The sequence below is a fragment of the Balaenoptera borealis genome (assembly GCF_965194805.1).
Source record: "Balaenoptera borealis genome assembly, chromosome: 18".
Classification (NCBI taxonomy): Eukaryota; Metazoa; Chordata; class Mammalia; order Artiodactyla; family Balaenopteridae; genus Balaenoptera; species Balaenoptera borealis.
Window position 1 is genome coordinate 4,882,658 of NC_138877.1, and position 16,577 is coordinate 4,899,234.

A 16,577-nucleotide genomic window follows, 5' to 3' on the forward strand; every position below is an offset into this window, starting at 1 on the left:
ACGGGCTGCGCGCAGCGCGGTTTTCAGAGGAGGGAGCCGCTCTCGCGGCGTCCAGGCAGCATCTGCTGTAAACAGAGGGGCAGCTGGCGGAACGGGACGTTCTCCTTGACGTGGGGCAGCCTTTTCCCGGTCTGTTTCGCCTTACGACCTGAGGCCATTCTTCCTCTGAGCACCTTCGAGAGGTGTCCGCGTGGCCGGAGACTGACCGTGTGTGATGTGCCCCCAGGACCAACGAGCGAGACCGGCTGCTCAAGAGGCTGGGCAGGAAGACGCCGCCCACCCACGTCCGGGGCGGTTCCCTCCAGCAGTCAGTGCCACGTGAGTAGCCCGCCGGCCCGTGGCGCGGGCCACTGCCAGGCTCTACACGCGGAAGTGAAATGGTGTATCTGGCCCCAGGCAGGTGCAGCCGGAGGGTAGGCGATTCCCCGGGATCCAATCAAATGTCTGAAAGACGCGACCCGTAAACTTCAGATCTGATGTGGTTCAGCTCCTGTGGCAGCCTCCCCATCAGATTCCTTCTAAGATTGAAGTGATGCTACTTTTACATGGTTCCCCCCACAGTAGCCCTACGCTACTGGCATATTAATCACAACAATGGCAATCACCGGGGGAAAGTCTCTGTGGTCTTCCCAGGAAGGCTGTGCCCCGCCCCGCCCCTGCAGCTGGAGGCCAGGCCCGGTTTCTGCCAAGCGGGGTCTGTGGGGATGCGTCAGAGGCCAGAGGAGCGGTGGGGGGGAGGGGCACACCAGATGGAGCGTGGGGAGGGGGTGGGCTCACCTGCAGTCCAGCCCCTGGGCTGCCAGGCAGGCGAGCGTGTTGCAGCCGAGTGCAGGGGCCCCTGCGCGGGCGGCCTCCCTTCCCCAGCTGAGGCCCCGGCTCCTGCCTCGTCCCCACCTGCACTCCCATCTCTTCAACTGATGCCCCACTTCTGCTCTCCTTTCTCTCCTGAGCTGAGAAAGAAACAAGGGAAAGAAACAAGGGCTAGAAAGTGAAGCATCACTGCATCCTTAGGACAGGTACTGGAGGATCTCTGCCCAGCTCAGCTGAGCTCCGTCCCCGCACCGTGAACAGATCTTTGCAGACTTTCTCAACAGAGGGAAGGAAAGGAACAGGTGGGACGTCATGGCCATCAGTGACCACCCCCGCCTGGACATCCCCGTGGGAGAAGGGGCTGCAGCAGCTCCCTGCAGGGCCCACATGCCCTGCATTCTCTGAGGCTTCTCTGCCCCAAGACACCTGGCTGAGCCTCAGGTCGGCGCAGTAAGTGGCCCCGCAGAGCCCAGGGCCCAGCCACGGCCTCTGACCCTCGAGAGAGGTTGAGTCCAGAGGAGGCTGGGTGGCGGGGTCCCAGCCACGAGGTCCAGGGCTCCACTTCAGAGCCAGGCTGCCTGCGGTCCTGTCCCAGCTCTGCCACTTTGTGACCTTAGGTAAGTTAACCCCTCTGTTCCTACACCTGTAGAACAGATGACGTGAGAACCTCCCTGGGGTTATTGGGAGGATTCACTGAGATTGTACACATAAAGTGCCTGAAACAGAGCCTGACAGCATGGAGTCCAAATGTTAGGTATTACTTGTCTTTTCTGCCACTAATTGAATAACTTTAGGCCACTTACTTACAGATTTCTCTAAACGTCTGTTTTCTCCTCTGAGGAGAAAAATAGAATCACATACATCTTACACAGCCTGTGAGGCTTCACGGTGATGGGCACAGAGAACATGAGTGCTGGTTCCCTAAACGCAGGGCTCGTGCCGTGCAGCGTCCGACCAGAGAAAGAATAGACACTGAGAGCAAAGACGGCGCGAGAGCTTTCGTGGGAGTGCCATAAAGGGTCTTAAAACTACTACAAAACGTTTTATGAACTCAGTATTTTGAAGGACCAAAACAAAATTCTGATGAACAAATACAAAAAATAGGCAAGCTGCTAAAATCACACCACATTTTAAAGACACTCAGCAACTAGGAGTAGGACCCTAATGGATACCAGGGTGTTTCATTCACGGACCACCAGAGAAGGCCATCAAGCACTGGGAGGGGCTCCTGGCCTCTGCGTGTCTCCGGCCTCAGTCTTCCCAGGAAACTGGAAGGAAAAGCCCTAGTCTTGGAGCACTTGTTCTGATGGACCACCCGCACACAGTATTAGCAACTGAGCTCATTGTTTCCTACACGGTCTAATTTCCTTACCATCCACATGGTGTTCCCAATTTCCATTGCTCTTAGGAGTCTTTTTCCAGACAGGAAATAGCTACTTTCATTAAGATGTTATGAGAGCTCAGATTCAAAACAATGCTACTTCAGGGAAGTAAGTTTTATTCCAAAATAATGGGGAAAAAAATGACCTGATTTTATGGACTTCACCAAATGTTCTACCAGAGGAAGACAAAACAAATAAGAAATGCACCTGCCCTTCCACCTACCCGAATCCTATCGCCAGATCCTGGCCGTGGCTGAGCATTTAGGAAGGTCTGGTCCATTGAGTGCTTTCTCCAGGCCCCCATCATTCCTTCCTAGCTGTCAGGACTTCCTGAAGATGAATGACTGTGGGAAATGCTAAGAGCCAGGTGCTCCCTCTGAGTGTGGATGCAAATAATGGCAGTTAAATGTCCATCAGGCAGGAGCTAGTGAACAGATGGTGTGTCTTTGTCAGGCTGGGCAGGCAGAGGCTGGCTGGGTGATTATGGGCCCTGTCGTCCTGCTCTAACCCCTACCAGCCTTCGTTTCTAAGAGGAAAATATTTATCTGAATCACAGAGATGCCCGTGCTCCCAGGACCACCCTATCGGGCCGAACTCAAAGTCCACTTAAGCTCAGTAGAGACTAAGAACGTCCTGGTGCCCATTTTGGAAACATGATGGTGGATGCACCCAAGGCAGCTAGCTGGTGGAGAAGCCCTCTGGTAGTGACCTCTGGGCACTCTGCTGACCCTGGGAGAAGAGATTTGCTATCGAACCAGAAGCTTCCCTCTGCTGTCCCTTATGACAGTTGCCTAGAAACCCCTCCCACCCCAGAGGGGCTGAGTTATCCCACTGGACGGCCCTTGTGCCCATGAGACAAACAGGAGCTGCGGAGACCACTGCAGCTGGCGTCCCGCAGTAAAGACAGGGCGGTTGCCCCTTCCACCTGAACAGGGGTAAACAATTCCAGATGCTTTTCCCAAAAGGACAGTCCCAAACAATGTTCATGTTTACGTCTCAGCAAGTCCCCTTCATTCCTTCCCCTGCACCACCCCCCCCAGAAAAAACACATTAAAAAGCAGGTAGCAATTGCTCTGTTTGGGCTGACTGTCAAGACAGGCTCCTTCGTCCCTGGCCTGGAATAGAGGCCTCCTCTCCGGGCGCCAAGTGTAGAATTAGCCCCGACCACAGGAGAGGGCTCTGTGGCCTGGGCATCACCAGCCAAGGAACCATGCTGGTGCCCATGTGGTGGATAGGAGCTGGGAGGGCCTGGGCCTGGCCCAGTCCAGCCCATTCATTTTACAGAAAAGTAAACCAAGAAGACGGAGAGCTTAAAGGGCCCTGGTTCTGTGGCCAAGTCACAGCCAAGCGAGGATTGGAACGAGCGCTTCTCTCCGGCGCCTCGGCCCCGGGCTCGGCTCTACCGTGAAAGCAGGGCGGGGACGGCCAGCTCGGGACAGACAGCCCCGCGGTCACCTACCTCCCTGGGGAGGGAAGAGCAGCTACACGGTGTCCCCATCTCTCGGGGTCAGGGCCCCTCCCGCAGGGAAGCGTCCCCCTGGGTGGCAGGCCCACCACCCAGCAGCATGGGGGATCCGAGCACAGCTCTGGGGCCAGCTCGGGAAACAACCGACATGTCTAGAAACATCCCCTGCGGGAGGCGGGAAGGTGGGTGCCGTCCAGAGCCCAGCCTTGCTGCTGGGGGAGACGGTGCTACCTGCTCCATTTGCTCTGAAATGGCCAGGCAGAGGCAGCTGGTCTGGTACGTCGCGGCAGCCAAGACACGGCGCAAAGAGCACACTGGGGCCTGGACAGCGGGCTGCAGTGCCCGCGGCCACACGGGTTTCAGGAGGTTTCCTCGTCCATCACCTCCGACCCACAGCTCATAGGCGAGAGGAGGCGTTTCCTCTTCAGATCCCAGGCAGCCCCCGAGGCTGGGAGACCCAGCACAGCCTCCTGGTAGGAAGCAGTGGGCCGTGAGGAAGCCCAGGAGCGCCAGGGCCACCCAGGGCAGGATGAGCCGCCTGCCCACGCCGGCTGGAGGGGCTCACGCTGCCCTCGGGCTGCTGTCCCGGGGTGGGGCCTTTGGGTTGTGGGTTTGGTCTTGTTAGAAATGCAGGTGAGCAGCTCGACCGACGTCCCATGGGGGCACCTCTGTTCTCGCTTTGCGTTCACTCCCACCTGCTCCCCGCTGCCCAGCCGTGTCCTCAGCGGCTCCCAGGCCCCCTCTGCAGCCCAGCCCACACCTCCTGCCTCGCAGGGTGGCCCTCCTGAGCCCCGGGGTCCTCTCAGGCTGAAAGGCATGCTCTCGGGAAGAGCTGGCCACCCGGCCAGCCAGCCCTGGGGGGGGATGGAGACTCGGGTTACAGTGTGATCAGAGCAGGAAGTCACTTCCTCTCCTCCATCCCCACGAGGACTTTTTTATACATTGCTACTGTATGTCTCTATAGTCCAGAAACTTTCCTTTTTAAGCCAAATGTCTGAGTAAAGTAAGAATCCAGGATGAAGGGTCACAAGATGGCAGAGTAGAAGAACATGAGCTCACCTCTTCTTAGAGAAACATCAAAATCACAACTAACTGCTGAACAACATCAACAAAAAAACGCTGGAACCTACCAGAAAAGACACCCTACATCCAAAAGCAAAGAAGCCGCCACAAACAAGACAGTAGGAGGGGAGAAATCATGATAAAATCAAATACCATACCCACCGGGTAGGCAGCCCACAAACTGGAAAATAATTATACCACAAGTTCTCCCACAGGAGTGAAAGTTCTGAACCTGAGAAAGTATTTGAAGAGCTAATAGCTGAAAACTTCCCTAACATGGGAAAGGAAACAGTCACCCAAGTCCAGGAAGCACAGAGAGTCCTAGGGACAATAAACCCAAGGAGGAACATGCCAAGACACAAACTGACAAAAACCATAGACAAAGAAAAAAAAGCGGCAAGACAGAACCAACAAGTAATGTACAAGGGAACTCTTCCCTAAAGTTATAAGCTGATTTCTCAACAGAAACTCTGCAGGCCAGAAGGGAGTGGCATGATATATTTAAAGTGATGAAAGGCAAGAAACTAAACTAAAAATACTCTACCCAGCAAGGCTCTCATTCAGATTTGATAGAAAAATCAAAAGCTTTACAGACAAGCAAAAGCTAAGAGAATGCAGCACCACCAGGCCAGCTTTGCAACAAATGCTAAAGGAACTTCTCTAGGCAGCAAAGAAAAGGCCACAACTAGAAAACATGAAAATTATGAACAGAACAGCTCACGAGTAAACGCAAACATACAGTAGAGGTAAGAAATTGCACACAAATATGATATCAAAACCAGCAATCATGAGAAGAGTGGAGCACAATTGCAGGATATTGGAAATGCGTTTGAAATTAAAAGACCAGCAATTTAAAACAATCTTGTTTATATACAGACTGCTATATCAAAACCTCATGGTAACTGCAAACCAAAAACCTACAATAGATACACACACAAAAAAGGAAAAGGAATCCAAACACAACACTAAAGTTAGTCATCAAATCACAAGAGAAGAGAACAAAAGAGGAAGGGAAGAAAAAAGACCTACAAAAATCCAAAACAATTAACAAAATGGCAGTAAGAACATACATATCAATAATTACCTTAAAGGTAAATGGATTAAATGCTCCAACCAAAAGACAAAGGCTGGGTAAATGGATACAAAAACAAGACCCATACATACGCTGTATACAGGAAGCCCACTTCAGATCTAGGGACACATACAGACTGAAAGCAAGGGGATGGAAAAAGACGTTCCATGCAAATGGAAATCAAAAGAAAGCTGGAAATAGCAATACTCATATCAGACAAAATAGACTTTAAAATAAAGACTGTTACAAGAGACAAAGAAGGACATTATATAATGATCAAACGATCGATCCAAGAAGAAGATATAACAATTGTAAATATATATGCACCCAACATAGGGGCGCCTCAACATATAAGGCAAATACTAACTGCCATAAAAAGAGAAATCAACAGTAACACAATAATAGTGGGGGACTTTAGCACACCACGTTCATCAATGAACAGATCAGACAGAAAGTCAAAAAGGAAACACAGGCCTTAAATGACACATTAGACCAAATGGACTTAATTGATATTTATAGAGCATTCCATCCAAAAGCAGCAGAATACACATTATTCTCAAGTGCACATGGAACATTCTCCAGGACTGATCACATGCTGGGCCACAAAGCAAGCCTCGGTAAATTTAAGAAAATTGAAATCGTATCAAGCATCTTTTCCGACCACACCACTATGAGATTAGAAATAAACTACAAGGAAAAAAACTATAAAAAACACAAACACGTGGAGGCTAAATAATATACTACTGAACAACCAATGGATCACTGAAGAAACAAAAGAGTAAATCAAAAAATATCTAGAGACAAATGAAAGCACAATGATCCAAAACCTATGGGACACGGCAAAAGCAGTCCTAAGTGGGAAGTTTATTGCAATTACAATCTTACCTCAGGAAACAAGAAAAATCTCAAATAAACAACCTAACCTTATACCTAAAGCAACTAGAGAAAGAACAAACAAAACCCAAAGTTAGCAGAAGGAAAAAAAATTATAAAGATCAGAACAGAAATAAATGAAATGGAGACAAAGAAAACAACAGAAAAGATCAATGAAACTAAAAGCTGGTTTTTTGAAAAGATAAAATTGATAAACCTTTAGACCCATCAAGAAGAAGAGGGAGAGGGCTCAAATCAATAAAATCAGAAATGAAAAAGGAGACGTTACAACAGACACCACAGAAATACAAAGGATCATGAGACTACTACAAGCAACTGTATGCCAATAAAATGGACAACCTGGAAGAAATGGGCAAATTCTTAGAAAGGTACAATCTCCCGAGACTGAACCAGGAAGAAATAGAAAATATGAACAGACCAATCACAAGTACTGAAACTGAAACTGTGATTAAAAAAAACTCCCAACAAACAAAAGTTGAGGACCAAGTGGCTTCACAGGTGAATCCTATCAAACATTTAGAGAAGAGTCAATACCTAGCCTTCTGAAACTATTCCAAAAAATTGCAGAGGAATGAAAACTCCCAAACTCATTCTATGAGGCCACCATCATCCTGATACCAAAACCCTGACAAAGATACCACAAAACAAGAAAATTACAGGCCAATATCACTGATGAACATAGACACAAAAATCCTCAACAAACTACTAGCAATCCAAATCCAACAATGCATTAAAAGGATCATACACCATGATCAAGTGGGATTTATCCCAGGGATGCAAGGATTTTTCATTACCCACAAATCAATCAGTGTGATACATCACATCAATAAATTGAAGAATAAAAACCATGTGATCATCTCAATAGATGCAGAAAAATCTTTTGACAAAATTCAGCACCCATTTATGATAAAAACTCTCCAGAAAGTGGGCAAAGAGGGAACCTACCTCAGCATAATAAAGGCCATATATGACAGCCCTACAGCTAACATCATACTCAATGGTGAAAAGCTGAAAGCATTTCCTCTAAGATCAGGAACAAGACATGGATGTCCAGTCTCACCGCTTTTATTCAACATAGTTTTGGAAGTTCTAGCCATGGCAATCAGAGAAAAAAAGGAAATAAAGGTAATCCAAATTGGAAAAGAAGTAAAACTGTCACTGTTTGCAGATGACATGATACCATTGGGTTGGCCAAAAACTTCGTTCGGGTGTTTTCATAACATCCTATGGAAAGACCCAAACGAATTTTTTGGCAAACCCAATGCATATAGAAAATCCTAAAGATGCAACCAGAAAATTACTAGAGTTCATCAATGAATTTGGTAAAGTTGCAAGAGAAATTAAAGAAACAATCCCATTTACCATCACATCAAAAAGAATAAAATGCCTACAAATAAACCTACCTAAGGAGGCAAAAGACCTGTACTCCAAAAACTGTAAGAAGAAAGAAATCAAAGATGACACAAACAGATGGAAAGATATACCATATTCTTGGATTGGGAGAATCAATATTGTCAAAACGACTATAGTACCCAAGGCAATCTACAGATTCAGTGCAACCTCTATCAAATTACCAGTGGCATTTTGCAAAGACCTAGAACAAAAAAAATCTTAAAATTTGTATGGAGACACAAAAGAACCCGAATAGCCGAAGCAATCTTGAGAAAGAAAAACAGAGCTGGAGGGATCAGGCTCCCTGACTTCAGACTATACTACAAAGCTACAATCATCAAAACTGTGGTACTAGTACAGAGATAGAAATATAGATCAATGGAACAGGATAGAAAGCCCAGAAATAAACCCACACACCTATGGTCAATTAATCTATGACAAAGGAGGCAAGACTACACAATAGAGAAGACAGTCTCTTCAATAAATGGTACTAGGAAAACTGGACAGCTACATACAAAAAAAAAAAATTAGAACATTTTTTAACACCATACACAAAAATAAACTCAAAATGGATTAAAGACCTAAATGTAAGACCAGATACCATAAAATTCTTAGAGGAAAACATAGGCAGAACACTCTTTGATATAAATTGCATCAGTATCTTTTTTGATACATTTCCTAGAGTAATGGAAATAAAAACGAAAATAAACCAATGGGACCTAATTAAACTCAAAAGCTTTTGACAGCAAAGGAAACCGCAAACAAAAGAAAAAACAGCCATCAGAATGGGAGAAAATACTTGCAAATGATGCAACCGACAAGGGGTTAATATCCAAAATTTATAAACATCTCATATGGCTCAATATCAAAAAGACAAACAACCCAATCAGAAAATAGGTAGAAGACCTAAATAGGCATTTCTTGAAAGAAGACATACACACGGCCAAGAGGCACATGAGAAAATGCTCAACGTCGTTAATTAGAGAAATGCAAATCAAAACTACAATGAGATATCACCTCACACCAGTCAGAATGGCCATCATCAAAAAAGTCTGCAAACGAGAAATACTGGAGAGGGTACAGAGAAAAGGGAACCCTCGTACACTGTCGGTGGGAATGTAAGTTGGTGCAGCCACTACAGAGAACAGTGTGGAGGTTCCTTAAGAAGCTAAAAACAGAGCTACCCTATGATCCAGCAATCCCACTCCTGGGCATAATATCTGGAGAAAAACATGGTTCAAAAGGATACATGCACCCCAATGTTCATTGCAGCAATGTTTACAATAGCCAGGTCATGGAAGCAACCTAAATGTCCACTGACAGATGAACGGATAAAGAAGATGTGGTACATATAGACAATGGAATATTACAAGGCCATTAAAAAGAATGAAATAATGCCATTTGCAGCAACATGGATGGACCTGGAGATTATCATACTAAGTGAAGTAAGTCAGCCAAAGACAAATATCACATGATATCACTTATATGCAGGATCTAAAAAAATGGTACAAATGACCTTACTTACAAAACAGAAACAGACTCACAGACTTAGAGAGTGAACTTATGGAACCAGGGGTGAGGGGGTGTAGGGACAGATTAGGAGTTAGGGACTGACATGTCACACTGCTCTATTTAAAACAGATAACCAACAAGGACATAGCACAGGGAACTCTGCTCAATACTCTGTAATAACCTAAATGGGAAAAGAATTTGAAAAAGAATAGGTACATGTATAACTGTATCACTTTGCTGTACACCTGAAATTAACACAACATTGTTAATCAGCTATACTCCAATATATCAATAAAATTAAAAAAAAAAAAAGAATCCAGGATGATACATGGGCAAAATTTCTGATTTCTTCTCCTTTAAAGGCTATGATGAACTAACAGCTCCAGTAACAGTCATAAATATGCACAGACAAGAGGCAGGCTGTTGCCTGTGATGTCTTTTGCTCAGAAGGTCGAATCCAGCTGCGGAACATTTCCATACCCCTGACCCAGAAGGGTCGGTCAACAGAGAGGGACTCCTGCAAATGTCCCTCCTGTGGGAAGGACCAGTTAGGAGGGACAGCCCTGCCTTGGTCTGTGAATGCTAACCCCGTCTCAGAACCTCAGGACGGAGCTGCAGGAGAGCGCCGGCCCTTGGGCAAGTCATGACATCACCTTGTGCCTCAGTTTCCCCACCTGTGACATGGGAAGAACTCTCACCCATCTCATAGGGCTGTCGGGAGGAAGAACTGAGCTATGTGTGCGTAGTACATATAACAGTGCCTGAGACACAGAGCATTCGATAACTGTCTGCTATTGTTACCGGCATCATTATTGGAAATGATTGTAAAAAGCAGTCTTTCTGTAGCCACTGGGCCAATCATTAAATTCCTCTTGACTTTATCTAGTGATCTTTTTCTTTCTTTACCCAAAAGTAAACCCGCTGTAATGTATTACTGGTCCAAATCCATATGATTTCAGTGAGGCAAGCTCCCAGCACTGTGCACTTTGCCAGCCTTTACTGTTAGCATGTGCCTATTTACCTGGCATGTTTACAGCTTCATAAATTACCGACTGGCCTGCAGCTTCAGGTGGATTGGGACATTTCCGGCGCAGAATGACTTTGCCTTTCCCCTTGACTGGTGGTGGGGAAGTGCAGCCATGGACCAGTGACCCACTGATTATGCTGCACAGGCAGAAATGGGAGGCCACCCCTCTGAGCCCTGCCCATCCCACCAGCACAGAACCACTCGGCCTCTGCCCACTCTTGGCCACCCGCCCCTTCAAGGGGGTCACAGGCCTCTGGACCCCCATCCAAGGCTACGGAGGCCAGTGTGTAGAAGCTCGGCGGCAGCCCCCCCCAGAAGCAGCTTCTCCTAGTCCCTCCTCTTACCCAGGCCCTCTGTGCTCCTCTTCCAGATGGATACGCCTTCTCGCAGGAGGAGCACGGAGCCGTGACTCAGGAAGAAATAGTTCGCGCCTACGACACCACCAAACAGAAATCCAGGAAGAAGTAAGACATGGTCTCCCGATGGAGCCTCAGAAAGAGATGCGTTTGCTGCACCCAGTGTTAACACGTGTTTGTCAGAAGAGACGGGTGTCAGTGGCCAAAACACCGGAAACACATCCCGTGGCCTTAGCCCACCCGTTTGTTAGTTCTCGATGCCCTCGCAAACCTGGACACGGGCCGCAGGGGAAGCCACTTCCCCCTTCCCACTCGTCCATCCGCAGTGCTTGGCCTGACTTTTGTTTACGCTGTTCCAAAGCATTCAGCTGTGCCCTGTGAGGTGTGAAATTAAAAACATTATGTTCCACCAGTATTTCAACATCAGTCCCGGCGGTTCTGGGAGAAGACAGAGTGGGTTTCATGGTGCATGAGAAACCCACCTGGTGGGGCTACAGCGGGCACGCCGACTTCCTGTGTTGTCAACGCACAGATTCGGTCCGCGGTCAGCGTGTAAACCTCACCGGAGGCAAGCTGCCAGCTTGCTTTGTTTCCCCCCTTTGTTTGTATGAAGTTGGCATAAGCGTCCTGATTGCAGTGAAATCACAAACATAGGTATCTGGGTGGTACACCTGAGAACGACTATGGGAACCTCAGTCACATTCCCAGCAGGGCGGGCCCGTCGGGGTCCCCATGGTCCCTGCACCCTTGCTGCCCGGGCGCCCCGCGCTCAGACCTGCTGCATGGCTCTTCCGACGCTTGGCGCGCGGCGGCAGTGGGCACCCGCCCAGACCCCCGCCCTCCCTGCTTCTCCCCAGATTCAGATATGGATGCGAGAAACCCCTTCCTCCATAACTAGCGAAACATAGCGATTCGCGTAGATTCTAAGTGTCTGTTCTGTCTGCCTCTTTCTGACGACAGGGGTGCCTGCAGGTCAGGGCAATGGTGGAGCCGCTGCGGCCCTGCCCGCCCTGGACAGGCTCTCAAAACTCATTTCCCGGCCTCCAGACCCCTGGACCTGGGCACCTGCTTAAATTAGAACCCACGCTTGTTCTCTTGGGCGCTCAGAGCACATTTTGCCTTTTGAGTGAATTCATAGCACATCTCCCCAGCGAAGGAGTACACCTGTCACTCCACAATCGGAGCCGATGAGTAACCCAGTGGGGAGAGGGAGGGCCCCCGAGGCTGCTGAGGAAGACGACCGTTGGAGGGAAGCAAGGGCACGGAGACACTTTTCCTGCAAATCTCAGTAGAAATTTCTGAAATCAAGCACTGAAGCCCAGACAGTTGTCATGATCAGCCTCAGGTGTCCATGGACGCGTGGCTTTCAGTGAACAGAAGTCCAAACATTTCAAGGAAACGGCCTTCCTTACATTGACAGGTTTTCCTTCCTTATCCAGCCAGGGCTAGACGCAGGCAGCTCTCTGCACGTGAGGGGCCCTGAATCTCAGACGAGGAAGGGGAGTGCCGAGTCCCTGACTTTGAACCACGGAGTCCCACGTTCTGAACGTGGACCGAACCCGGATGCCTTGGGGCAGGAAAGCGGCACCTGGAGCCCTTCATAAACACCCAGTCTGGAGGCACGTCCTCTGCTCGCAGCTTTGGTGGCTGAACCAGATTTTTGGATCTGGCTTAACATCAATACTTCTGGGCAGCTGCTGCTGCTTAAAACGGCACGGTCCCTCTCTGGAGGGCTGAGCTAAATTAGGAAGTAAAACAACAGGGCATTTTGCTTCCTCCCCATCATTTCGGAGCACCCACATCTCAATGGGCATGGAGGTAATTTAGAGTATGATTTGCATGGACCACAAAAACGAATCCCCCGCCCGTGAGGTGACGGGGACCTAGAGGGGGATCCAGGGCAAGCAGAACAATGCAGCGAACAGGCAAGTCCAGGTGCCACTCCTTCCTCCCCAAGGTGCAAGACATTTTAAACACTAGAGCACCCAGCAAGATGAGTGGTTGAAGGACCGTCGTGCAGGAATCACAACAGAATATGTGCCTGTAATTAACACAGCAAAGCAAGGTGGACGCCTTCCCTGCACACGCAGAGGATGAAGTCCTGAGTACAGAGGGGAAACGAACGTTCTCACTGAGTCCTGTTAGGCATCCTGACGATTTAGTTTCATTTGGGAACTAAGCCTAGTTGGAAAAGGGAATTCAAACTCAATTCTCTGTCGAACACTTGGCTCGTTCTTGAACTTAAAGCCTTCCAAATCAGATTTGTGAATTACAGTGTGCACTTAGCTGGGGCTTTTTGGTTTTCATTTTTTACATTAAAATACAGTTCAGATTTTGCTGAGTTTTTTACGTCTATTTTCCAGTTCCCTTGAGAAGTAGACTAAACAGTCTTTGCAGTCATGAAATATGCACACAGAAGAAAGCATTAGAGGCATGCCTTTCTATTTATTCTCTCCTGTGATTAAGCTACCTTGCAGCCAAATGACTAAATTGGGTTTCTAGGAGGAGCAGCTGTCACTACGTGTGATGTATCATGTTCAGCCGGGCCGACTCGGGGGTTGTGTCATTTGTCCTATCTTTAAACTGAGGTCAGAGTGTCACACACAAGCGCTCCCCCGGGGAGCAGGGTGGGCCAGACTTAAGCTGCACACTGTCAGCTCAGTGGAGATGCCACCTGGGACTTGTCACTCTGCAACACAGAAAATGACACACGGGCTGGCAGGTCGGCACCGCGGGGCCAGACTCTGGATTGGGCTGAAGTGGCAGATTCCACTCAGGGCCGGTGGTCTAGCCTGTCTCTATGCAGAATATTCCAGGCTTCTTGACCAGTTTTACATTCTCCCGTCTCCCAACCCACACACAAAACCTGTGCTTTGGAGAAAGGAGATGCCGTTTCTTTAACATTTGGGGTGATACCCTAACACGCGAGCCTGGGCTCTAGCAGATCACGGCTGAGAGCTCTGCTGGCCTCTTCTTTTCCCTGACAAGGCTTTAGGTCTTGCTGTAGGGAGCTGGCAGTGAGAATCTGTAATCACTTGTCAAGAAACAGTGAATAATGAAAAAGTAAGTGCACGTAACTAATATCTGAAAATGCATATGAACATATATCACAGACTACGGTTGGATTTTTTTTTTTTTTCTTAAAGAAAGCTCTAGTCTATAATCTCACTGTTAAAACAATGACCCTTTATCTTTTTGAACCATAAGGAAGAGAATATTCTATCATATTCCTGCTCCTGGAGATTTATGCCTTAGACCACAGGTTGAACAGAATGTTTGCAAAACTCTGCTGTAGGATAAGGTAGTCCTTGGTTTTGAACATGTGAAAGAACTACACACAGTTCAGCCAGGGTTTGAATTACTGCCCAGGGTCATTGCCCCAAAGTAATTCAAGGAGTGATTTAGGCTCAGCATTTGAAATGTAGCCTTTATCTCCAGGGATCCATAAAATAAAAAACTTGAACAGGGAAAAAAAACTGTGGTTAAGCAGAGCCTGAAATAATAATATGGCAAAGAAATGAGTTATCAGGTCAAGTTAAAGGATGGCATCCCCCATGGTATTCATTAAATACGTTCTTCATGCATATGCTTAAATTAGAAAGTATAATAGTGATGGAGATAGTGAAAATAAAGCACCCCCTCCAAAAAAAGAAAAAAAAAAAAGGAAGCAATACAGCAGTTGACTTTGAGGCTGGTTCTTCACTGGCTCAAGGCAGTTCTTGGTCTCTGTCAGCCTTGGGGGAGATTATTTCACCTCACACTTGCCATCTTTCCATCTTGAAGAGCTAAGAGAACAGGTAGAAGATTTTCCAGTGGGTCTCAGAGGTCAGGACCCAAGTTTCTGTGTAATGACGTATTAATAAGTGTTCTTCCCAAAAGGAACAGACCTGGGATACTCGACTTGATGTGTTGGACTCTTTGTTGAGTTTTTTTTCAGCATCCCCAACTGTCCACCACCCACTTCCATTCTCTTTTACAAGAGCTCCATTTTAATGCCAGACTTCCAACTTGGACTGTTTAAAGCACTCTTGGTTTGTTGGGTCTGAGTAAGGGGTGAAGGGAAATCCTCTCAGCGGGAAGAAAGGTCTCTGAGCCCACAGAGCTCTCAGGGGCCAGAGCTAAGAAACCAGTGGGACTGAAGAAGAGGGGCAAGCTCCCCCGTTTCCCCACACCAAGCATAACCCACAGCTGTCACCCTGCAGAGCACCTCTACTCCCCTGACCCAGGGGAGACAAGAGAGCCATTCTTCTTACACCCAGGCTGGCTCATTTTCAAGTGACAATCTCTTGCCCTAGTTGCCTTAGAGATATCTACACCCAGGCATCAGACCAAGAAAAACAAGCTCCCAAGATTAGCCCAACGGCATTTCTCCCGACCTGGCTACGGAAAGGAGACCTGTTCGTTTTAAAAGTCGGGAACAAAGTGTCAGGTGGCTTTGATTTACAACAGCAAGAGGAAGAAGAAAGTTGAAGGAATGGCGCTATCCAAATAACCCTGCCCAGGAAACCCAGGGGTCAAGAGAGCTTATCGAGAGCCTTTCACAGGCCAGCTCGACAGTGTTGAGAAAGGGCCAGAAGGAGGAGGGACGCCTGAAGATCAGGATGTGAACCCACTTCCGAGGGGACTGGAGTCGGTCGTATTCCTAAAGACAGCTGGGCGTGCAGCTGCAGGTAGCTCAGTAAACACCCGGCACAGAATTGAGAAGGAAAAATCTGCCCTGTCATACAGAGTTTCCCTCCTTCCAACGAGATCCCTGCACCACGGAACACTTTTTCGGTTTTTCATTAATAAACTCAATCCAAGTCCTGATGCTCTCGCTCCACCCTCCCTCTCCCGCGTCGCTGAACTGGGAGGCCTGCTGGGCCACTGCCCCCCCAGCCTCCCCCCAGGGCCTGCAGCCTCAGGGGGCGACGCATTCTTCCTGGGCTGCTGTCTGCATGTGCCATCCTTGTGGTGTCTTCCTCACGCGGGCAAAGCCACGTGCTCTCCTGTCTGCTGTCACATCTGCGCTAGCATCGCTGAAATACCGTTTGCGCCAGGGAGATTTTAATCTGGCTCTGCAGAGGGAAGGGGGCAGTGGAGGCACGTTTAATTGGCTCCCAGCAGAGCGGGCGGTGGCGGGGGGAGCTTTTTTATGGAGTCTGCGGGTTCTGTTCCCTCCCTCTAGAAGTGTTACCATGTTCACATCCTATTAACGTCCTCTGGCTGTTAAATTACAGCAGCACAGAACAGTGGAGCTGGGTTCCCTCCTGGAGTGAATGCAGATGAAGGGCATTTTCCTGGTGTTTTTAGGGGGTTTGGAAAATGTAGTGATTCGTGGCTTTAATCAGTCCGTTGACTGGTGTATGTCTGCACAAACCTGTTTCAAATAAATCTTTTGTTAAAGTAAATGATCGGACCGTGCTTTATTTGTGAATTTCTTTCCCACTAATAAGCAGTTACTGCCATAGGGACTCCGGACTATTACACAGAGGCTTTGTCAGCAGGTACTTTGGGTCTGTACCTGCATATATACATGCTCTGCCCGCCAAGCTGACAGCCTGGAAATGCTGTTCACGGCAGGAGTGCAGGGGGATCTGAATGGCAGATACACAGGAGCTCCGCT

At 48.1% G+C, this 16,577-nt stretch overlaps 1 protein-coding gene across 3 annotated transcripts in view; it reads left to right on the plus strand.

The window, feature by feature from the left end:
• The window catches only part of LOC309615431 (phospholipid-transporting ATPase IB), a 537,980-nt gene extending 521,618 nt beyond the window's left edge, over positions 1 to 16,362 (plus strand). For all 3 annotated transcript variants that reach the window (XM_082365034.1, XM_082365032.1, XM_082365033.1), the window contains 2 exons: positions 227 to 318; positions 10,987 to 16,362. In XM_082365034.1, the coding sequence (XP_082221160.1) occupies positions 227 to 318; positions 10,987 to 11,084 (190 nt within the window). In that variant the 3' untranslated portion in view covers positions 11,085 to 16,362. The remainder of the gene's footprint in view (positions 1 to 226; positions 319 to 10,986) is intronic.
• The last annotated feature ends 215 nt before the right edge of the window (positions 16,363 to 16,577 follow it).